The sequence below is a fragment of the Knufia obscura genome (genome assembly GCF_036327395.1).
Source record: "Knufia obscura strain CCFEE 5817 isolate CBS 148926 chromosome Unknown scaffold_3, whole genome shotgun sequence".
Lineage (NCBI taxonomy): Eukaryota > Fungi > Ascomycota > Eurotiomycetes > Chaetothyriales > Trichomeriaceae > Knufia > Knufia obscura.
The window spans coordinates 1,800,803-1,823,653 of NW_027042689.1; the positions used below are offsets into that span (position 1 = coordinate 1,800,803).

Here is a 22,851-nt window from a genome sequence, read left to right on the forward strand (position 1 = left end):
ACTTCGAACGACCACAGCACTACGTCCTTTGATTCGTTCACGCTGTCCAACTATGTCAGAGCAATGTCCGCGAGTGTACCCTCCGCAAGCCCCAGCTGAAAACTTGTTCATATCGCTTTGGTCTTTTCGCCGTCAGCGACACTATAGCATCATCAGTCTCAGGCAAGACGTTAAACCTGGGGATCATTGTGGATGATTCTGCGAGCGCTACCAGTATCCAAATATCCTGCTCATCGAGTGACCAACGAGATGCAGAGAAACATCCTCTGGCAGAGACACTTCCCGCCATGCTTATCTGCCCTGAGGGTGCCATTGTGGTTCTACACCGAACACATCACATGCTACCGACAGCTTCGCGATATGCTCCATCCACATTGTTGCATCTTAACCTCTGTTGTCTATGCTAAGTCAATTGAAGGTCATCCTCCCCCAGCCTCGAGTTCCTAACCGAGAAGTGGGTATTGCCATTTGTAAGTCTCCATTCCGACTTGAACCTACTGTCCTTCCCAGTGTCTGTACTTACAACACTTTCCGGGCCGCTATACCACTACAGCACCTTCCACATCAACCCAGAATCGAAGAGGCTTTACCCGGGTGTCAAACCCGTCATTGTATGGAGTATATCAGGAGACGGTCGGTACTGAAGCTGACTTTCTCACTGCATAGAACGCCACAACAACAACATTCAGCGATATGCTGAGCATTAGGAAACTGCTGGTCCTAGCGACGTCGCTGGGCTCGGTAGCTACTTCCCCAGTCGACCATAAAAATCAAGCAGGAGGCTCTCTCGATACCTGGCTAGCTGCCGAAAGCCCGATTGCTCTGCAAGGCGTCCTCAACAACATAGGTGCTGGAGGTGCGAAAGTTACAGGAGCTAGAGCTGGTATTGTGGTTGCCAGCCCAAGCAAGAATGAGCCTCCATGTCGGTACATCAAGTAGTACAGTCTTCTTGACACTGACTTATCGCTACAGACTTCTACACCTGGACTCGAGATGCTGCCCTGGTCACTAAAATGCTGGTCGATGAGTTTCTTGCTGGAGATACGGCTCTTGAGATCCACATCAAGGATTATATTGGAGCCCAAGCTGTTATACAGGGCATCAGCAACCCGTCCGGTAGCCTTACCGATGGTCAAGGCCTAGGTGAGCCGAAGTTCAATGTTGATGAGACTGCATTCACGGAGAATTGGGGCCGTCCGCAGCGTGATGGACCACCCCTTCGAGCTACTGCGATGATCACTTACGCTAAGTATCTGGTGTCAAATGGACAAACTCCAACTGTGCTCGGTCTGATCTGGCCAATCATCCAGAATGACCTATCCTATACAGCACAGTATTGGAACCAGACAGGTTTCGATTTATGGGAGGAAGTGAGCGGCAGCTCATTCTTCACTATCGCAGCATCACACCGAGCTCTCATTGAAGGGAGTGCTCTCGCTGCCACGATTGGCCAGTCATGTTCACACTGCGATTCGCAGGCGCCACAAGTCCTCTGCTTCTTACAAACATTTTGGACAGGTCAATACATAGATTCGAACATCAACACCAATGATGGACGAACCGGCAAGGACGCCAACTCGATCTTGACGTCTCTTCACAACTTCGACCCGGCCGCAACTTGCGACGACACAACCTTTCAGCCTTGTTCATCTCGCGCTCTTGCAAACCACAAACAAGTCACAGATTCTTTTCGCTCAATCTACAGAATCAACAACGGCGTCCCACAAGGCAAGGCCGTCGCACTAGGCCGATACAGCGAAGACGTCTATTACAACGGCAACCCATGGTACCTAGCCACAACCGCCGCAGCCGAGCAGTTATACGACGCAATCTACCAATGGCACCAGATCGGCAGCATAACAGTGGACACCGCGAACCAAGCCTTCTTCCAAGATCTTGTGCCTAACACAGAATCGGGCACATATCCATCAGGCTCTACCACGTACATATCCCTAACCAACGCCATCAAGACATACGCAGACGGCTTCATGTCCATCGTGCAACAGTACACGCCGTCCAACGGCGCCCTAGCAGAGCAATTCTCCAAAGATGACGGCACCCCCCTCAGCGCCGCAGATCTAACCTGGAGCTATGCCGCCTTCCTAACAGCAAACGCACGACGCAATGAACAAGTTCCTGCCTCGTGGCTCACATCTGGTGCGAACGAGCTCCCATCTGAGTGCCATGCATCTTCGGCAACGGGCACTTACCGCTTCGTCACAGCGACGTCGTTTCCGACAGGTACCATGACAACGCCTACCGGGATAACCACCACGTCTAGCACATCTTGTCCTACGCCCACCGCAGTCGTAGTCACATTCAACGAGCTCGCAACGACAACCTTTGGCGAGAACGTGTACATCACGGGCTCAACTCCGCCGCTCGGAAACTGGGATATCAACGTTGGCAGTCGCATTGCGCTATCGGCTGATAAGTATACTAGTGAGAACAACCTGTGGTATGTGACACTCGATCTGCCCGTTACAACGAGCTTCGAGTACAAGTTCTATCGTGTTGGAAGTGATGGGCAAGTAATGTGGGAGAGTGATCCGAATCGAGAATACACAGTGCCGGCGAGATGTGAGACGAGTGCGGAGGTGAATGGGACGTGGAGGTAACTATCTGGTCGGACTGGTCCTGGGCTTTTAAGTACACAGGGAGAATTCTGCCATAGTGAGCTGGCCGTTATGGTTCGTATTGGTGCACAGCAAAGCGATTTATCTTATTCTTGTTCTTTATCTACATGTTATATAGATTTGAACTTAGATCATTTATCGGGCCTAATTAAATTTTAGGATTAAACCCTTCATCTAAACTGGATTACTTCCGGATGAAACACTATACGTGAGAACCTATATTGAGACTTTAAAAATTGGATTTTACGCGTCAAATTGTAAACCCTACAAGCAGTAAGATTTTAGATGTAAAGAAAATAGATTAACAAGAAGATAAAACGATTTTGGTTACTCGATCTAGCTACCAGAGCCGGAGAAGGTAGGTTAGGCGACGGGTAAGGACCAGCTGTGATTACCTCCATCTGTGACATGGGCTCTTCCCTTCCTTTCGGCCAGGTCAATTTCTTCTTCCATTCTTCCTGATCTTCTCGCTCGTAGGTTCAGACGTGATTCCAATCATTCGAACTTTTACACAGACCGATAATGCGGCCCACTGATAAGCATAGGAGGCTGCAATTGCCTCGCCTATCTACCTGCATAGTAGCCGCTCGCAGAATGTTGCCTGTCGCTTGGCCAAACAAGAAGGCGCAGTCAATGTGTGGGTCGCCGTTGTACTCACACTATGTCCTGCCTTTATAGACTAGACATGATAGGCACATGCAATAACCATCTGATTGTGAGAGCACTGTTCAACAAGTCGAGGTAGACTGCACAGCACCAAACAACAAGACACCACAACTGAACCACAGGATATCAAGTTCTGCACAGGTCCACACACTCACTTGTCGACAATTCCACCAATGTTGATGCGACAAGCTCCACAGCCATTGTCAGATGAAGTAATACACTGCGCACGGACTACCTTTTGGATACTGATGCATACTTGCAGTGGACCAAGCACATATTTGTGGCAACAAGCCGTACAGAGCTACGTCGACAAGCTTCCATTGGCTCAACAACAGCTCTTCAAGGCTCCGGCAACAGTTCAAGAGTGTATTGTGATTCTTGAAAGGGGCTGCAACCGAAAGAGGGCCTTTTCACGGATACTCGAGCATTTCAGACCGGTCGTTGACCCACTTAAACGCTTTGAAGGCGCCATTGACGTTCTCGTGCAGACCAGCACAGGCATAGCATCGCCAATATGGGGTCCACTCAGAGCTGCAGTCACAGTAAGTCGTTGCTGAGCGCGATTTATTTAGCTGTGGTCTGACATAAGGAGGTCGCCAGTGAGCATTTCAAGACGCTTGAACGACTTGCGTTCACTCTCGAGAAGATAGCATGTGCCATTCGCCATTTCGAAGATCTGGAGCAGCTCTTCCACTCATACGGAGATGTCAAAGGCGCCATGCTGTCGCTCTATTGTGACTTGCTCGACTTCTGTTCCCGAATCGTACGCTTTCATGGCAGATCTTTTCGTTCTGCGTTCATTGTGTTTGACAAGGAGTTCTCAGGTATTGCTGATGCCATAGATCTGCACAGTCGCGAAGTAGAGCGTGCTGCTGCAATCGCAGGATACAAGGAGGCCAAAGAGGCGCGAGATCAGATGTTTGCGATCCAAAGAGGCAAGTACGATTGCCTTCCTAGCTCGTCCGAATCTACTAACGCCATAGCTGATAGCACAAGACATACTCCAGCTTCAGCTTTGGCTCAACCCTGCTCTCATCCGCGATAGGCTTAAAGAACTTCAGCAGGAGATTATGCCTGGCTCATGCGATTGGATAACGGAGAACTCAGCCTTCCGAGCTTGGCTCAACAGCATAGACAGTCACGTCCTGCACGTGACAGGAAGGCCTGGGAGCGGAAAGAGCACATTAACAGCATTTCTGGTGGAACACTTGTCAAACAGCGCCAAGTCAGTGCTCTACTTTTTCTGTGACAAGAAAGACACAGAAAGGAGCGGATGCATGTCCATGGTGCGCTCCCTGGTCTCTCAAGTGCTAGCAACTGACCCCAGTTTTGCTGACTGCCTCGGTCCGCTCCGCCGCAAAGACGGAGCTACGATGTTGGATTCTCGAGAGATTGCAACGGAAGCTTTTCAGCTGGCTATATCGTTCTTGCAGGATCAAAGACGCCCAGGGTACATCATCGTTGATGCTGTCGATGAGATAGGGGGTGGCTACCTTCTCGGAGAGTTGCAAATGACTGTTCATTCTTCAAACATGAAGATACTATTCACTGGTCGCGACGATGGAAACTACTATCACGATTTGGGTTATTTATACACAAGGCTGAAGGTGCAACCTCCACTGCAACTCATAATGGATACCTCTTCTGCCAACAAACATATCAGATCTTATACGGAAGCTCGAGCAACAGAGATTGTCGGGGTGTGCCCCACGGAACTTCAAGAAGCTATCACCGCAACAGTGGTCGAAAAGGCTGACGGTCTCTGGCTTTATGCCAAACTCATCCTTGACGAGGCCCAACGCGCTCCTAGTGAAGCACGACTGCGAGCACGACTCAATGATCTGCCGAAAGGATTAACAGACCTTTATACTTCCATTCTGAAGGATCGCGCCACCCACTTGTCCGACGATGAAAAAGCTTTCTGTGAAGAACTCTTCCTGTGGCTGGACGTGAGTGATTATATGCCAGGATTTTTCGCAGAGGAAAACGATCGGCTGTCAGTGCAAATAATCCGGAGCATCTTCCTCTGTGTCAATGGCGGTACGGAAGTCTTCGATGCAGGCAAGCTTGTCAAGTCGTTGGGAGCACCCCTTATTCGCATACATGAGCTCGGAGCTTCTCAGCAGGTCGAATTTGTGCACTCATCAGGCTATCGCTACTTGCAAGACAGCCACCGGCGCCTGCCAGGCGAGCTGCCGAGTGTACTCCTGCCTCAGAGATTAAAGCACTTGCGACGAGCGGCTACTTCAGTACGCTATTTCGGTCAAGGCGAGCATGCAACTGATCTGCTCAATGCTCTGAAGACTGATCCTGACGGACACACCGCGATTCTTATGGAATATTTTCACTTCGCGTATGGTATATGGAACGCTTCGCATTTTCGCGGGTACTTGAGCGATCCGATGGAAGGCGGCGAGCTTCACGAGCTCGAAGGCCTTTGTAAGAGTCTCACTGATTTCATTCAGAGTGGGCATGCATTGCTGTGGTTTGAGATCTCAACTATTGTCAACTATACCGGCAATTATGTTCAACTTCTTGACAATGTCATCTTAGCTCTAAACAGTCGGCGACCTGCAGAGTGCGACAGCGAGCGGCAATCACAACTCGGGCAGCTCCCACTCTACCGAGACTTCAACCATGTATTTCGAGACTTCTTCCTAGATTGGGCTTATGTCCTCTACGAGACAACACCTTGGCAACCGATCACTGTTCGAGGGACAAAATACTTTAGACCTCCACAACGATGGACAATCTTCACACCCAAAGGCTTTCACCAGCGCGATCGCGCTAGGAAAATGCTTGAGATCGCAGAGCGCTGGAGCCACTGCTTCTTCGAGTCAGCGCCGGAACATGAACAACTTTCACTCACGGCATCTTCCGCAGTACCGAGACTGCGAGCAGGACCTGACAAGTTTGTGTGTCCAGTGTGCTCGAGTACCAAACATAAATCGAAGTTGATGTCTCATATGACGGGTTGCCAACGGACGATGTCCTTGAAGCTGAGAATTCTATGTCCGCTCTGCGGCCGGAGCAAGGCGCTAGTTTCTCTCGGGTCTCACATGCACGAATGTCCCCGAAAAAGTGACATTGGCTTCGATCAAGTCGCTGACATCTCGGATTGATCACGACTCTGCCGTGAAACACTAGCTTGCGGTCACAGGGATATAGTTGTACGGCACCGGCTCGAAACGCACGCGTCCAGTACACCTAAGCAGCTAGCAGGCGAAGGCACGCGACCGCCGCAAGTCTAGCTGACGATCTAGGCTAGTCGCTCCTGAACCCCTTTCATTGCATGCCGTTGTATCGTTGTGTCGAAATCCTGCTTACTCTGTAACCACAGCCCTCCTTGGTGAGGCTTGCTACTCTTATGCACGTCTGATAAATACTCGAATGGAACGAGCAGCTACGTGGCGGATAATTGCCTTTACCGAAGGAAGTACGAGGTGCTCTGCCTCTTCCGAGTTTCATTGCTGCCTGTGGTGAAAGGATCACTAAACAGGGGAATGAGTTTGCACGAAGCATGCTCGAGATTGACTACTCACGAGCATCAACTTGAAGGAGTGTGTTGCGGAGCTTTTCGGTTAGGGGGCAAAGGAGCACTCGCATTTGTGTTTCAATGGTTGGTGTACTGATCCTTTCCATGTGAGCTTGGAGAGGGAAAATGCTGCGCGGGAGGAATGTCTCTCGATTGGGACTTGTATGGGACACACAGATAGGCCTGATAGCCGCTTGGACTTGCACGTTGAGGATACGAGGACGGAACCGTGAACCCAGGAAGAATGCGAGAAGGAGAGAGAGGATCTTCCCATCAGGGTGATCTGCTCAGGTGATCGTGAGATTTAGGCCCAGGCCAGCCTTGAGCATCTGGACACATTGGGCTGCTCCCGCTTATCGACCACTCTTCAACGATGAAGGTCGGCTTATGTGTGTTGATCGAGCGGCGATGGTGTTGACTAAGTCCACATATAGCCCGCGAAATGCTTGAACCAGGTCTGAACTAGTGTTGGTACCACGGCTGGACTTTTGCGCCGAGTACAGAACGAGTTGTAGAGTACAATTAGAATCGTTTCATCTTCGTCGCAACTGGTTCCTGCCCGTCGCCTAACCTGCCTTCTCCGCCCATGCGCTATTGCACTTTGTGCCAGTAGCGCCTGCCGTAGAATGACCGAACTTGAAATTCAATATCGCGACTTGCAACAGCAAGTCTGGGCGATCGCATAAAAATCTCCACCAAGGTAGTAAACATTTCAACACGTTCGTGAAGCAGCTGGATCAGGTTGTGGAGAAGTGTCGCGACAGAGGCAAGAACAGTGCTTGGTATATGCATCCTCGGGACCCATCAACATGCTTATAGAATCACAACGTTTTATATCAGAGGACCTCGAACGCCTCGAGCAAGCAATTACAGAACAGCTCGGGAACGAACCGAAAGGAATCAAGGATCGACTTAACAGAGACCACCAGATTGATGGGTTCCTAACGAAGATACAAGATCAGTCCAAACGACTGCTAGATGTCTATCGAGATAGGGATGGCAGTCTAGCGAAGGAAAGGCAGTCACTCTCAGCAGGTGACCCATTTGACGACTTCTACAAGCAGTATGAGCAGATCAAGGATTTTCACAGAAGATATCCTAACGAACCAGTTGAGAACCTCGAGCGCGCATACAAGCGACGGAAGCCCGACGATGGCGAAGTCATTGTCTCAGAGACCGACAATATGTTTACTGGTGAAGAGGCAAATGGTCGGTTTCTGGATCTGGTCGCACTGCACGAGGATTATCTGAATTTGCCAAATGTGAAGAGACTGTCGTATCTACAATACCTGGACAACTTTGATGCATTCGAGGCGCCGCGCATGCCAATCAAGAGACAAAACAAAGTCAACGACAAATATCTGAACTACGTTGGAAACCTAGCAAGCTACCTCGAAGGATTCGTACGAAGAACAAGACCACTCGACGACCTGCCGAAACTCTTCCAGAAAATAGACCGCGATTTCGACACAGATTGGGAAGCAGGAAAAGTACCTGGCTGGACGAAAGAGACCGCACAAAACGGAACAACCACCACCTCCGGCCCACAAACAGAAGGCACAGGAGAAGGCGTCTGGTGCGCAGCCTGCGAAAAAGAATTCAACAACCAAAACGTCTACAACGCCCACCTCCCAGGCAAGAAACACAAGAGAGCAGCCGAAGCCAAAGCCGCAGCAGGCGCACCCACAAACGGCAACACTACCACCTCAAAACCCTCATCTACCCCAACAAGCGGCAACCTAAAAGAACGCCTAATCGCCTCCCACGAACACCGTATCCGCGCCCTAAGCGACCTCCTCACCAACGAACGCAGCAACACCCGTGTAAACGTCGAGCGCAAACAAGGCATGACCGAGCGCGAACGCGCCACGGAACTCGAAAACCTCTTCGCCGAAGACGACGCTGCCGTCTACGCCTCCCACAACCACAACGATGACTCCGACAATGACGACGCAAAATCCGACACCTCGGAACGAATCTACAACCCGCTCAAACTCCCGCTCGCCTGGGACGGGAAACCAATCCCGTACTGGCTGTATAAACTGCACGGTCTAGGCGTAGAATTCACGTGTGAGATATGCGGGAACTTCGTGTATATGGGACGACGCGCATTCGACAAGCACTTTAGTGAGCAGCGGCATATCTACGGGCTGAAGTGTCTGGGCATCACGGGTTCAGCCGCGATGGGCGGCTTGAGTCTGTTTAGGGAGATCACGGGGATACAGGATGCGTTGAACCTTTGGGAGAAGTTGAAGAAGGAGAGGAGGGATAAGGATTTGAAGGATGATGGGGTGGTGCAGATGGAGGATGGAGAGGGGAATGTTATGCCTGAGAGGATTTATTTGGATTTGCAGAAGCAGGGGATCTTGTAGGCAGGGGACAGAAGTTGATCCTTTTGTTCCTACAGAAGCAGCGAGGCTGCTAGCGTTGAGTTGGGTTCAGTCAAAGTTCAAACCGTTGAGTTTCTCTTCAACGCGAACTTGTGCTATCCACTGGCTGCATGGACAACGCGAATTGTACATGCCTCCGCGTTGGCACAGAAATACCATTATGTGCTCGCTTGCTATCAGTATCAGTCCGGTTCCATCCGCTCCGCCCATCCAATCACGCCACGTAAGTGAGTGCTTTCACTGACAAGAAATATCAAGCATAACCTATCGATCAGCCCACCAGACCAATTACTCAGGTTTCAGGGCAACAAAGACGTCTACCCTTAACTGAAACAATACCATACATCGTGTTCATGCAGGGTGCCATTCCGGCTTAAAGTCATCATCTTCACCAATGAACACAATGCCTCGCGGTAGACTCCACAATCGATCAAGGACCCAGCCTGAGAATATCTCAGAACTCCCAAGGCCCAACCTTCCCAACCCACCCCCTAAAAGTCTCCGTCTCCAACCCAACACCCCCAAGCACCCCATTACTCTCGTCTTGCTTCTCCTCCGCCCCCCTACCATAATACGAATAATCCCGAATCAACACCATATTCTCCACCAACTCCTCCGATAGCTTCACCGGCATGTGCCCGAATGCCTGCAACGCCTCCTCTTCACTCAGTGACTGAAACCTCACCTCCCGCCCAATGATGCTGGACATGTCGGATACGATCTTACTGGGGGACGTCCACTCACTCACAGCTTGGATGAAGGTTCCGTTCAGGGAAGCTGGGTCAGGATGTCCGAGGATGCCCGCGACGAATTTACCCGTGTCGGTTGCTGCGTCGAGGAGGGGGACGCGCGTGTCGGGGCTCCAGGGAAGGGAGAGCGTAGGTACCCCATAGTTGATGTTCGGACTGGAACGGACCATGGTGCGGAAGTTAGACATGTAGAAAGCAGGCATGAAATATGTTGCTAGCATTGGTGGGGATGCAGTGCCCTTGATGCGCTCGATGTACATCGCAATCTCATGTTTCCCATCAAAGTGCTCTACTTTCTTCAACGTCCCACCCGTCAACTCAGTCACATTCGGCAGCGCACTCCAGACGATGTGTTTCACGCCTGTGGCGACACAGGCGTCGGCGATGGCGCGTCCCTGGGATACCTCGGTGTCCTTTGAGGCGGAGTCCCAGTAATTCGTCACTGCGAAGACGGCGTGGGAGCCGGCGATTGCGGCCGTGAGGGATTCGGGGTTGTTTAGGTCTGCGGCGGCGAGTTCGATGCCTTTTGAGGCGAGGGATTGGGCTTTGGGGGAGGTGGTGTTGCGGGTTATGGCGCGGATGGAGAAGTGGGACGAGAGGGTTGGGTGGGATAGGAGGGTGGTTACGACGGCGCCGCCTTGGTTGCCTGTTGCGCCGAAGACGGTGACGAGTTTCTTTGACATGGTTAATGGGGTGGTGGTTTTGATTTGGTCTGAGTTGGAGAGGTCTGGTGCTTTGTGCTGAGCTATTTGGGGGGTATGTAGTTGATGCTCGTGGCCAAACTGAAATTGGTTGTGATATGGCTGGTCCTTATAGAGGCCTATTGTACGTCTTCCTGTGGTATATGCGCTGTAGTGCTGTCATGGCTTACCTAATTCGTCCTACAAAGTGAACGACCTCACGCTCATGCAGGAGGCTAACTGCCCGATCGGGGAAGTGGAGGTCTGCGTACATAAGCAAAGAGTGTGGGGCTAGCTGCTCTGCAAGATGCCGAAGTCTTTTGATTGGTACATCGTGTCTCGCTCTGTGCGTTGGTAGTTCAGCTGTTCTTATGAGTGCAGCACTGGCCTGGGAATGCTGCGCATTTGACAGCTTGCCCTGGGCATTAGATAACGTACATTCGCTGGCTGGGTACAGTAACCAACCCTCGTCATGAGGCCAAAACCGTGCCGATCCAATGGTATTCTAAGTGTAGTTCAGCACCTTGAAGCTGTTGTTAGTCATCTAGTCATGGCATACTCCTCATCCGATTTATCCTTGCGTAAAGTTGCCGCCGTAGTCAGCAAAACTCGCGTATCCTCAACTGTACATGTGAGTGACTCGTCAAGCAAGCGATTTGTCTGGTATCCCGCGAACATGTATTGTTAGCCAGCAGCTTGAACAGCCCTTCTGGCCAAGGAATAGTCGTTGGTCATGGCCAATGTGCTTGCAAAGATATGTGACACTAGCGGCGCCTACATTGAAGCTTCTCGACACCAAAGCCGGACACATATATTTTGGATTCCTGTGGATCCAGGAACAAAACAGACGGAGACCACCAGGCACGGTTAGCAATAACACGATGACCGGCATAAATCTGCTGAAATGGGTAGACGACAATGTTGCAAATTCTCGACTTAGGAGCTGTCGAGAAGGTCCATTCCGGCCACGGACAACCCATTGTCACCACCACTAACTTTCGTAGACCATGCGCATGGTTCGAAGAGTTCCTGCTTGTCCGTAATGAACTTCGAGACGACGAGAATCATCCGCAAGGCCGGACGTTCTAAGCACTTTGAAGAGTGGCTCCGGTCCTCGTTCATGTATATTCCTGGCACGATTACCAAAGGAGCCTGTTGCCCCAAATTCGAAAGCGCGTTGCTGCTGGTTGAGGGCACAGGATGTTAGACCAGGCCAAGAGGACGTAAGAACAGGACAGGTGACCCCTGTCGCGACGAGGAACCACTGTCTAATCTGAGAACGCATGCATAATAGAGGGCTTGCGAGCACTGCGTGACCGAGCGACCCGACCGTGATGGTGAGGATTATCTCGAGTATATCTGTAGCAGTCGTGGATGTGACAGCATTCGATTTCAATGATCAAGTACAAGGGATAGTACGGTAGAGTAAATACACCCTCTGTGTAGTGGGCCACTAACTCCGCTAGTGATTGGGTCGGTTTCTGTTTAGACGACCTAAAGAAGTAAGATGTTTATGCGTGGCAGGGACATCATCTGAAAGTCGCGATAACTCTCTCGTGTGTCGCATTCCAACCTTTGACAACAGCACTATGTCGTCGATTGAGCGCATTGCTGATATCTTCGCGGACGCCCAAGATACCTCCATCAACCACAAATCGCTCACCAAGCGCCTGCGCAAGATCGAAGCAAAGAACGAGAACAACCGGTCAAGTTTCGAAGAACAAGTCAAGAAATGCGCCATACGATGCCTGGAAGTCGCAAAATCCGAGAAAGCAGGTCAAAACATTGTCAGGTTCATCTGCACCTACTGCGCAGCCACTCAGAATGAGGAACAGGAAAATGAGGAGCAAGAGGAGGATGGGACCAACATCACAAACCAGATCATGATAGTGTTACTACCCTACATGAGCGCCAAAGACAAAGTAGTCCGATACAGAGCGACTCAGATCGTATCCCAGCTTATGGGCATTGTCCAAGAGATCGAAGACGAGCTGTACCAGGCAATCCGTCATGAGCTGGGGAAGAGGGTACGCGACAAAGTGCCTGCTATTCGTCTTGAAGCAGTATGCGCTCTAGGGCGGCTTCTGGAGAATGAAATGGACGAGGAGGCACAGGCTGCAGATCAAGAACGAGACGAGGACGAAGAAATGCTTGACGAAGACGATGAGCGCGAATCAACGGGACTGCTTGACAAGCTACTTGATGTGCTTCAAAATGACACAAATGCTGAGGTCCGAAAGGCGCTCTTACTCAATTTGCCCATCGAACCGAAGACGTTGCCATACCTGCTCGAACGAGCACGAGATAAGGATGCGGGTGTGAGGGTTAAGCTATATAGTAAGCTGATGCCGAATCTTGGGGACTTTAGGCACTTGAGTCTGAGCATGCGGGAGAAGTTGTTGAGATGGGGTCTACGAGACAGAGATGAACGCGTCAGAAAATCAGCAGCTAAAATGTTCAGCACCATGTGGATCGAGCAGATTGCGAAGACATTGCAGCAGACCGATGCCGATGTCGAGGAAGGCCAGCCAAAGAAGAAAAAACAGGTAGGGTACTACGAGCCAGACGTCGCAGCCCTAGTGGAGCTGCTGGAGCGCATAGACATCCTCAACGCTGGTCAAGACGATGGTGTGGGGCCAGAAGCCATGAGAGAGTTCTGGTCCTTGCGCCCTGACTACTTCGACACCGTCACATTCGACGACACATTCTGGACCGACCTCAGCGCAGAATCAGCATTCATGGCCCGATCCTTCTACGACCACTGCTCACAAAACGAAGCCGCACAATCCAAAGCAGAAGAAGACCAGAAGTTCCCCGAAGTAACCAGATTCGGCTTCCACCTCCAAAGAGAACTAAACCGAGTCCTCGAACTGCGCGGCACCACAAGCGAGGAACCCGACGAAGAAACCCTAGCCGAGCAGGAATTCATCGCAGAACAACTCCTCCACATCGCCCACACCCTCGACTACACCGACGAAATCGGCCGACGCAAAATGTTCAGCCTCCTCCGCCAAATGCTCTCCATGTCCGACCTCCCCGAAGAAATAACAAAACTAACCATCGAAACCCTCCGGCTAACATGCACATCCGACCTCGCCGGCGAGAAAGAATTCATAGCAATCGTCCAAGAAGCAATCGCCGAGGTCCACGATACCCTCAACGACGACAATCAAGACGAAGAAACCGACGACAACGACAACGGCACCAACCGCGCCACAACACCCACAGACTCCGACTCCTTCGTCTCAGCACACTCCGAGCTCTCCGTCCAAACCGACAGGACAGCCCGCCAGGGACCCTCCGCCCAGGACAAAAGACTCGCAAAAATGACACCGGAAGAACAGGAACAATACCACCTCCGCACCCTCCTCATCCAGCTTAAATGTCTGCACATAGCGCACACTATGCTCCAGAACATCACGTCCGATTTCTCATCCAATGTCAGTCTAGAAACAATGCTCAACACGCTGATCATCCCTGCCATACAATCCCGCGAAGCCCCATTGCGTGAACGCGCGATTGAGTGTTTGGGTCTTGCGTGTCTGCTGAGTCCGAGCCTGGCGAGGGATAACAAGGAGATGTTCGTGTATTGTATGCGGAAGGGACATGAGGAGTTGAGGATGCAGTGTCTTAAGATCCTGTGTGATTGCGCTGTGACGCATCATAGTAGAGATAAGGATGGAGATGGAGATGGGGATCAGGGGTTAGATCTTGCTCCATTCGTGGAGGCGTTCGGGTATAGCCCTGAGGTACAGCTTTGCGCGACGACATGTATTGCGAAGCTGATGATGTGTGGATTCTACAAACCCGGCGCAAAGAGTGTTGATGTTGATGGGCAGGAGCAGGAGGAAGAGGGGGATGAGGCGGTCGAGATCTTCGAGAACGCGATTGAGGAGGCGGCGCAAAGTGGCACTAAGGGGCATGAGTTGTTGGCGAAGGTTAAGGCTGCGCTTGTTGCGGATGAGAGGGGGAGGGGCGTGATTGAGGAGGGGAGGCGGCAGAGTTAAGGTGGCTTGATTTATCGGTTGGCCGATTGGTTTGATTTGGTGTTTTGGTTTGACGATGTGTATGAATCATGGGATGGGGTGTAATTGGCGGGCGGGTATGGAGTGAGGAATACTGTGATGCTGGCAGCGAGCACATAATGACATTTCTGCTTTCTCGAAAGGTTCTGTAAGATTCATCCTGTGGAGAATTGAACCAGTATTGAAAGGTTTCACTACTAAGCCGATTGTACAAGCCGGATGTGTAAAAGAAGAATTGCTGATGAAAACGAATGACATCCTATTTCGTCCTGCTATGGAAATGCTATAGAGGGTATCTAGTGAAGCTCAATACCATGCCTCTTTCCTTCCTTTCTGGCCATGATCCAGACGTTGCTTCTTGTTGAGCTTGACGCTGTTCCGTGGTTGTGGCGAGTTATTCGCCACAGTCGTCGTCCTGGTAAACACCTCGCTGAAACAAATGCGCAAATTGGTATAATTCGAAGGACCTGGTATCATGCTCGTGCTCATGCTCATGCATGCGTGACTTCGTATCTGTGTGCTTGCAGGCTGGTTGGCCTTGCTATGCTGTTGTTGTTTCTCCGTGCTTGTCTCCTTCGATGCTGTTTACTCCTCAATCGGCTCCAGACTGAAATCCGCCCTTCTCTCAGCGCCACATACCGACCATCTCTTTCTTTCCTTGTTGCTCCTCAGACTGCTCCCTCTTCCTTCGAGACTGCTTCTCCGCCTGATGTCGCCGGACTCACTCCCACTATCGTTCGTCTCGGCTCTGTATTTCGAGTCTTCCTCTGCCGCTATCATTGCTGCCTCCTCCGCATCCGGCGAATCTTCAATTGTTTCCAGTGAACTTATTGATGGTGATCTGGATCTGAACGAGCTAGGCGTACTAGGCATACTGCTCGCAGAACTATAATAGAATTCGTTCGGATAATATCGCGGCTGGGGCGAGGAGGTACCAGCCGCATGGGGGCTGACCGCACGGGCATCGTACCGTGTAGCCGCAAGAGTCGGAGCGCTAGCGCTTGCATGCAACGGGCTTGCCGGCCTCCGCCGCGAGCGAGGGAATGTGTTGTGATATGTTGGTATTGGTGAAATCTGGGAGAGATCTTCGGACAGCCTCTCGGACAAATCGAGTTCTGCGTGTTCTGGGATATTTGGTTCTATTGCTAGTCCACTCCAGGAGACTGGATATGATTCTTCCATGGCGCTGCGTAGGGGACTTCTTCTTCGGCCACCACTGAGGGGAGAGGCGGGTCTTCGAGGGTTTGTGTAGTATTGGCCTGGTGATATGAATCTTCCACTAGAATCCACGCCGGGTGATGAATGTGCTCTCTGCATGAGAGGTGGCGTCAGGCCGGCTGAGGTGTGTGGTCTGGCCATGGGTGTCGTGGGAGACTGATTTCTCGATCGAATGGGTAGTTGGTGTATGACAGGCTTCGTTATTATGCTCGACTCGCTACTGCAACGCTCTGTTGTTGCTGGTCTTCGTGGTATTGTGTCAAACTCGTCGTCTGAATCGAAGGGAGGCGAAGGAGGTAACTGTATATCTCTCGGTGACAGCTGTGGTCTCTCAGAACTGCTTGATGGCGCTGCGGACGAGTCTTCGGACATTTCGGGCGGGTTTATTGTATTTGTAGTTTGATTCGTAAGCCTCGAAGTCATGGCTGCATGGCTCATGTAAGAATGACTCTGTCGAAGAGAGTGTCGACAGTCCACAAGGGCGTAAGCAGGAACTTCTGTAAGAGGTTCTCGACCGTGACAAGGCGTGTGGTCGAGATTGACTGCGGCTGGATGTAACAGTAATGCGGCTGCGGCTCTTGTACCAGACTGGCATGTGCTAATTCTGACACCTGACAGAAAAGCACAGACAAATCAAAACAGTCCGTGCTGCATACCTGAGTCACAAGTAACCAGCGAACAAAGGCATTCGTGAGCACTCGTGATATGCAAGGCAACGAAGGCAATGAAGCTGACACCAGAGAGCTCAATCAGATATCTCCGATATGTCCTCTTCGAGGTCGGCAACGAGTCTTCTAGCGACGCACACCGATGATCTTCCCCTTTTTAGGCCTCAACAATTTGCCCTGATCTTCCTTAAGCGTCTTGGGCTTGTCTGGGGAGGAATTCAAGCTATCTTTCCAAGTTTCTGAGAGGTCAGTCGAGCACTCTCGTACACTAATCAAAACCCTGATCTAGCCCGCTAGCCCTTATTCGCGGCCGCCGGGACCCTGGCATCTTCGAGGCGAACAGAGATGACTTCATCCATGGGAATGATCTTCAATCCTCTGCAGCTTCAACCACCTTTGGCCTCTTGCTGTTGCTGCAAATATTGCCTGACTCAGCTACGCAATACAGGCGGTCGGCACAAAGCGACCATGTTCGAGTTGTGCTTCATGCGCGTTCCATTATGCGCTAGGAGTACTGAAGGATGACCTTGGCAGGACTGACTGGACACCCCTCCGGCACTCCTCCACTATCCCAAGTCACGCTCGCAGCCCACTTCGCCGAAATGCCGGCTTTCACCAACCAGAATGCTTTTTGCCTAAATATCCAATATGAATACAACACAAGTCAGCTGTACAGAGTCCACTTTCGCTTGCCCTTCTACTTGTGCTCGTCTCAAAGCCAGGCGGCTGTACTGCTTGTTCGATACTCGGACCATGCTGCTCCGGCTATCTAGTAGGTACTTCAGATGATGTACCAGCACTTATCATGAAGAAAGCCCGAAGGTAGGTAAACATTGCATCTCTGTCCAATCGTTCCTTTTCGTAACGAATCGCCAACATGAAGTTCACCGATGGCATGTGGCACGTGAGGGAGGGTGTTGACATCAATTGGATGAGCCATGTCGAAAGAAGTGCTGTTCGAGAAAACGAAGTTGATCTGCTACTAACCAAATACACCCGTGGACGAGGAGATAAGCTGAACACTCCAACACTATCAGCTACAGTTCGATCGCCAAGAGAAGGCATCATTGCTACTAAATTCACGCACTGGGCTGGTGGTCAAGACGATACTGGTCCTCACTTCCCGCTTATCGAGGATGACTTTCATCCAGATATCAACGACGAGCCCGGCAAGAGCATCAACTACAGAAGCGGACCACTACAGCTAGACATCAACACAGAACCCAACAAACTCGGGTATCAGTACGCCACAGGTAACGATGCAAAGAAACTAACCAGCCACTCCTGGCGCTCAATAGCCTACATTGCCGACAGCAACACCCCAAAACACAACCCGTCCGACCAACTTTACGTTCAAAAGGACCACTACATCCTCCTAGGCCTTGACCTCGCCGTGAATGAAAAGATCTACGGCCTAGGCGAACGCTTCACCCCGTTCATCAAAAACGGTCAATCGATAGACATCTGGAACGAAGACGGTGGTACATCCTCCGAACAAGCCTACAAAAACATTCCACTCTACATCTCCTCCCGCGGTTACGGCGTCTTCGTCAACACCCCAGCCAAAGTAATGTTCGAAGTCCAATCCGAGCGCACAACCCGCGTCAACATCGTCGTCAAAGCCGAGTCCCTCGAGTACATGCTCATTGTGGGTCCAACCCCAAAGGACATCCTCCGGCGGTACACAGCACTCACAGGCCGCCCACCCTTACCGCCAGCATGGAGTTACGGTCTCTGGCTAACCACCTCCTTCACAACCTCCTACGACGAAAAAACAGTAACATCCTTCCTCGACGGCTTCAAACAGCGCTCCATCCCCCTCACCGTCTTCCACTTCGACGCCTACTGGATGAAGTCCTATCAATGGTGCGACTTCACCTTCGACGACGCCATGTTCCCCAACCCCAAGTCTTATCTCTCCACTCTGAAAAATGAACGCAACCTCCGTCTCAGCATTTGGTTAAACCCCTACATCGCACAAGCCTCCCCGTTATTCGCCGAAGGCAAGAAAAACGGCTACATCATCATGCGCTCCGATACGCCCACACCCACAGTCTGGCAATGGGACTTCTGGCAGGCAGGAATGGCGATCGTGGACTTCACCAACCCAGCCGCAGCAGCTTGGTTCGCATCACACCTGCGAAAGCTGATGGATCTCGGCATCGATAGCTTCAAGACGGACTTTGGTGAGCGGATACCATGGCAGAATGTCAAGTACCACGACGGAAGTGATCCAGCCCGGATGCACAATTTCTACACTTACATTTACAACAAGTGCGTTTATGAGACTATGACAGACTATTATGCCGAGAAGGGTCTCACTGGCAAAGAGATCCCTGTCCTCTTCGCGCGATCTGCAACAGCAGGAACACAGCAGTTCCCAGTCCACTGGTCCGGCGACAGCGAGAGCACATTCGAGGCTATGGCTGAGATCTTGCGTGGCGGATTGTCCCTCTCGCTGTCTGGCTTCGCGTTCTGGGCGCACGATATTGGTGGGTTCGAGGGGTTGCCACCGCCTGCGTTATACAAGCGATGGGTTCAGTTTGGGTTGTTGAGTAGCCACTCGAGGTTGCATGGCAGTTCGAGTTTTCGGGTTCCGTGGATATATGAGGATCACCCTGAGCTTGGTGGGAAGAACGAGGCGGAGGAGTGCTCGAAGGTGCTGAGGGATATGACAAGGCTGAAGATAAGTCTTATGCCGTACCTGTTGAGCCAGGCATTGCAGGCACGAGACAACGGCACACCCATGCTCAGGGCGCTGCTAATGGAGTTTGGTGATGATCAGAATGTATGGACTATTGACACGCAGTATATGCTTGGCGAGAACCTCCTCGTTGCACCAATATTCAGTGAGGATGGCGAGGTAACATTCTACGTGCCGAAGATGAGCAAAGCGGGCGCTGGTGAACAGAAGGAGAAGCGTGTCTGGCGTTCCTGGTTTGACCATAACAAAACATACAAAGAAGGAGAGTGGTATACTGAGACACATGACTTCTCTACACTCCCACTCCTGGTACGACCGGGTGCGGTCATACAGTATAATCCGAGCCTCGAGCGGCCCGATGAGAACTTCCAAGATGGGTTGAAGGTGTTGGTCAATGGGCCGCTGAGCGGAGAGGTGCCTGTTGACTTCATGTCAGCGGATAGAGTCGAGAAGGTAACGCGTACTGCTAAGCTCAGCAATGATGAATGGGTAGGTGACGAGGCAGCCGAGATTGTACTGATGCATAAGCGGCCATTTCCAGGCTAGCATAACGCAGAAAGGATCTTCGTGGTTATTGGTCAAAAAGATTCATGCTGAATCAGGATCCGCCACGAAGATTCATACTACTTTGACCTCTTTGGTTCATGTCGGCAGCCCTTCACGTGAAGCTGACCTCCTCGACAGACGACATAGCCACCCACGCTTTGCTCACTTTCAGGGACAAAAAGCAAAAGAATAACAGACCAAGTCCGATTCGAACAGACGACCTCTCCCACGGGCTATAACGTATAAGCCCAACAGACCAAAGACGGTGTAGATGTGCTCTACCGGCCACCGCTGTTAGACGTGTCTGTCGAAATAGGCAGGGAGTACTCTACCGCTGAGCTACTGGTCTAAAGATTCTCTTGAGCTGCTCGAATGAAGATGACAACATATTGTGGGATGCAGTATAAGAGGGCCATGATGTGTCTTAGCTGAAGTAGTGCGGATGGCTTGAAGTCAGAGCGAAGTCAAGGTGAGCTAGGGTGCATGACATTGATATCAAATACGGTGCATACTCAAGCGGCAAGCTCGGGGCATGGTTTGACGGACCCAAGTACGAACCATAGAGACCGGTGTGACTAGAGTACCGGGCGCGAGACAATGCTTGCGCAGTCTGGTACAGAGATTGATCCTCCGGCCTCCTTCTACAATGGCAAAGTGTTATGAGCGTCACTTCGATCGACTGGGTCTTCAAGCGAACGTCAGACGCATATTGCTTTGTGTGCGGGTGCCAACAAAGCTAGTGTACGAGGTGCATTGTCGAAGATGACAAAGAAGCGAGTGAGTGAACCGCGTGACGAGTCGAGGACTGGTAAGTGAATTGCTCACCTTATCACGCGGATCGTTCGCCGGTGCTACTTCTATTACTCGGCCGCATGCTGTTGATCTACCTTGTCGCGACTGCTGTACCTCTAGTCTCTTCAATCACCTGCCTACCGATACCACTAACACGAATATTGACCTCGATCCGAACTACCAATAAGTCAACATCACCGTTCGAACTATCTATCAGCGGCACTTAAGAGACTCGACCACCATACAACGAACAACCATGGCTCTCACACAAGCCCCGAACATGCCCTTCCGTTTCCTTGACCTACCTCTCGAGATCCAACGAATGATCCTCGCAAAGTATTACGAAGAGTCCTGGTGGATTCAAAAACGCAACGACCCGCTCCCTACACGCCACCCTTCGACATCGGGCTTTCGCACCAGCTTGTCATGCAACCCCCTTCTCGTCAGCCGTCACTTCCAGCACGAAGCAAGACTCGCCATCAAAGAGTCCAAGAGCGCCCACTTCGACGACAATCACGTCAAGATCCCGCAAGAACCTGCCTGGTTCGATGCAGCGATCACCTCGATCGGATCTGATCTGCAGAAGAACTCCATCTCTGCGTTCAAAGCACGTTTCCCGAATCTAGACACTGTGGTCTTTCCCACAAGCTACCCGCTATACTCATTTAATGAAGCGGACGAAGCGTTCAGGGGCAAGGACTTGAAGCTGATACTCCGTGGAGAACACGATAAGGATATCGCAGAATGGGTTCGACAAAAAGTGGTTTCGGTAGGACGTCTGAAAGATCTTGGCGAGCTGACACTTGAGACGTGGATTGAGTCCGAGACGCTAGAACATGTGTGGGGATATGATGTTGGGAGCACTGACGATGTCCGGCATTGCTTGCAGGTTCTTCTCAAGTACGGGGTGACGGTGCCTGCGTTCTGCACAAAAGATCGTGAGCTGCCTGGAGACGTTGGGATCTCATCGGTCGAGATACCTAGAGTTGAAATAGTGTGGGATCGAGACGCCATGGTTTGGATCGCCCAGCGTCAGGACGCCATGAACTCAGATACTCTGCGACGCCGACAGGATCAAGCATAGAATCTAGCAGAGGTGAAAAATGAATTTGTGTTAGATGAATAGAGAAGTGAAAGTGTTGACAGTGTTCACAGTTTCGTCGCTCGGCGCGACTTACCTTTGTGGTTGAATAAACGCTTCGCCTCCTTCTTCCCTACTTTGTCTCCTACTCTGGTACTTGCGCACTTTCTCAAAGATCAAGGAACGTGAGCAGGTACTTCAGCGTCATTTGAGATTGGCTCTCGAAGCAGCCACTAACAAGACCACAGGATCAGCAACATGGCAGTCGATCACGACAAACCATTTCGCTTCCTCGACCTTCCCCTTGAGATTCAGCGAAATATCTTCTCCAAGTACTATGAAGAGCCTTGGGAAGTGAGACACAAATGCAAGCTATACTCGCAGAGGGGTGAGCCACCTCTATACAGCTTTTCTTTGTCCCGCAATATCCTCCTTGTCAATCACCACTTCCATCTCGAGGCAAGACTCGCAATCCGAGAGTCAAGGGGCAATACATACTATGATCGTCCTTTCCCTTACCGTCCGGTACCCGACGGCTGGTTCGATCCTGCAATCGCGACCGTCAACTCACCTATGCTCGCAAGCAAGGTCGCAAACTATAGGAAGAGGTTCACGAATCTCAAGGCTATTCAGCTAGGTGATCTCGACACACTTATCGACAACGCCGAGCAAGTATTTCATGGAAAGGACTTATGGGACGTCGTTCGAGGTAACCACAACCATGATATTTCCGGTCATGTTCGGCGATTAGTCATGTGTGCGCTTAAGAAGGATCTGCAACCAGAAGACCTGGACGGAATGATCTTGACGACCTTCGTGGAGACTCGTTGGCTCGATGTTGCATTGGGTATAGGAATCAAGCACAACAGACAACATGTGCTATGCTTCAACATCGACATCACTCACAATGGCGCATGTGTCTCACGCAAGAAGATCTGCCACTATAACTCCTCTTACTTGGCGCCGAGAGAATTGGATGCCACAGAAGCAAATCTGCGTATGTTGTGTCAGTCCTGACTCGCGTGTGGTGACCGAGACGGGAGTCATGTGGTTCGAAGGAGGCCGACGAGAAGCTAAAAGAATAGGTCGAACAACGATGCGAGTTCGAAGACGGCGGATGGCTGACTCGGCCAAGAGGAGGTGCAGCTCGAGAAGGGAGGA

The 22,851-nt window shown here is 51.2% G+C and overlaps 8 protein-coding genes across 8 annotated transcripts; 6 read left to right on the plus strand and 2 right to left on the minus strand.

The window, feature by feature from the left end:
* Window positions 1-693: 693 nt before the first annotated feature.
* On the plus strand, window positions 694-6,424 carry gla1 (glycoside hydrolase 15 protein; the record flags this gene model as incomplete). Its single annotated transcript, XM_064872165.1, has 5 exons — window positions 694-922; window positions 973-2,614; window positions 3,565-3,844; window positions 3,895-4,237; window positions 4,293-6,424. The coding sequence occupies 5 exons, from the start codon at window positions 694-696 to the stop codon at window positions 6,422-6,424; spliced, it is 4,626 nt and encodes a 1,541-aa protein (XP_064732545.1).
* A 1,222-nt stretch (window positions 6,425-7,646) lies between these two features.
* sap61 (Pre-mRNA-splicing factor sap61) lies at window positions 7,647-9,209 on the plus strand (the record flags this gene model as incomplete). Its single annotated transcript, XM_064872166.1, has 1 exon — window positions 7,647-9,209. One exon carries the CDS (start codon window positions 7,647-7,649, stop codon window positions 9,207-9,209), a length of 1,563 nt encoding a protein of 520 aa, XP_064732546.1.
* A 472-nt stretch (window positions 9,210-9,681) lies between these two features.
* Window positions 9,682-10,659, minus strand: PMZ80_003739 (uncharacterized protein; the record flags this gene model as incomplete). Its single annotated transcript, XM_064872167.1, has 1 exon — window positions 9,682-10,659. The coding sequence occupies one exon, from the start codon at window positions 10,657-10,659 to the stop codon at window positions 9,682-9,684; it is 978 nt and encodes a 325-aa protein (XP_064732547.1).
* Window positions 10,660-12,245: 1,586 nt separating this feature from the next.
* On the plus strand, window positions 12,246-14,663 carry YCG1 (chromosome condensation complex Condensin, subunit G; the record flags this gene model as incomplete). Its single annotated transcript, XM_064872168.1, has 1 exon — window positions 12,246-14,663. One exon carries the CDS (start codon window positions 12,246-12,248, stop codon window positions 14,661-14,663), a length of 2,418 nt encoding a protein of 805 aa, XP_064732548.1.
* A 603-nt stretch (window positions 14,664-15,266) lies between these two features.
* Window positions 15,267-16,271, minus strand: PMZ80_003741 (uncharacterized protein; the record flags this gene model as incomplete). Its single annotated transcript, XM_064872169.1, has 1 exon — window positions 15,267-16,271. The coding sequence occupies one exon, from the start codon at window positions 16,269-16,271 to the stop codon at window positions 15,267-15,269; it is 1,005 nt and encodes a 334-aa protein (XP_064732549.1).
* Window positions 16,272-17,444: 1,173 nt separating this feature from the next.
* YIC1 (31 glycoside hydrolase) lies at window positions 17,445-19,817 on the plus strand (the record flags this gene model as incomplete). Its single annotated transcript, XM_064872170.1, has 1 exon — window positions 17,445-19,817. One exon carries the CDS (start codon window positions 17,445-17,447, stop codon window positions 19,815-19,817), a length of 2,373 nt encoding a protein of 790 aa, XP_064732550.1.
* Window positions 19,818-20,865: 1,048 nt separating this feature from the next.
* PMZ80_003743 (uncharacterized protein) lies at window positions 20,866-21,693 on the plus strand (the record flags this gene model as incomplete). The annotated part of the gene is made up of 1 exon (XM_064872171.1): window positions 20,866-21,693. One exon carries the CDS (start codon window positions 20,866-20,868, stop codon window positions 21,691-21,693), a length of 828 nt encoding a protein of 275 aa, XP_064732551.1.
* Window positions 21,694-21,948: 255 nt separating this feature from the next.
* PMZ80_003744 (uncharacterized protein) lies at window positions 21,949-22,707 on the plus strand (the record flags this gene model as incomplete). The annotated part of the gene is made up of 1 exon (XM_064872172.1): window positions 21,949-22,707. One exon carries the CDS (start codon window positions 21,949-21,951, stop codon window positions 22,705-22,707), a length of 759 nt encoding a protein of 252 aa, XP_064732552.1.
* Between the last annotated feature and the right edge of the window lie 144 nt (window positions 22,708-22,851).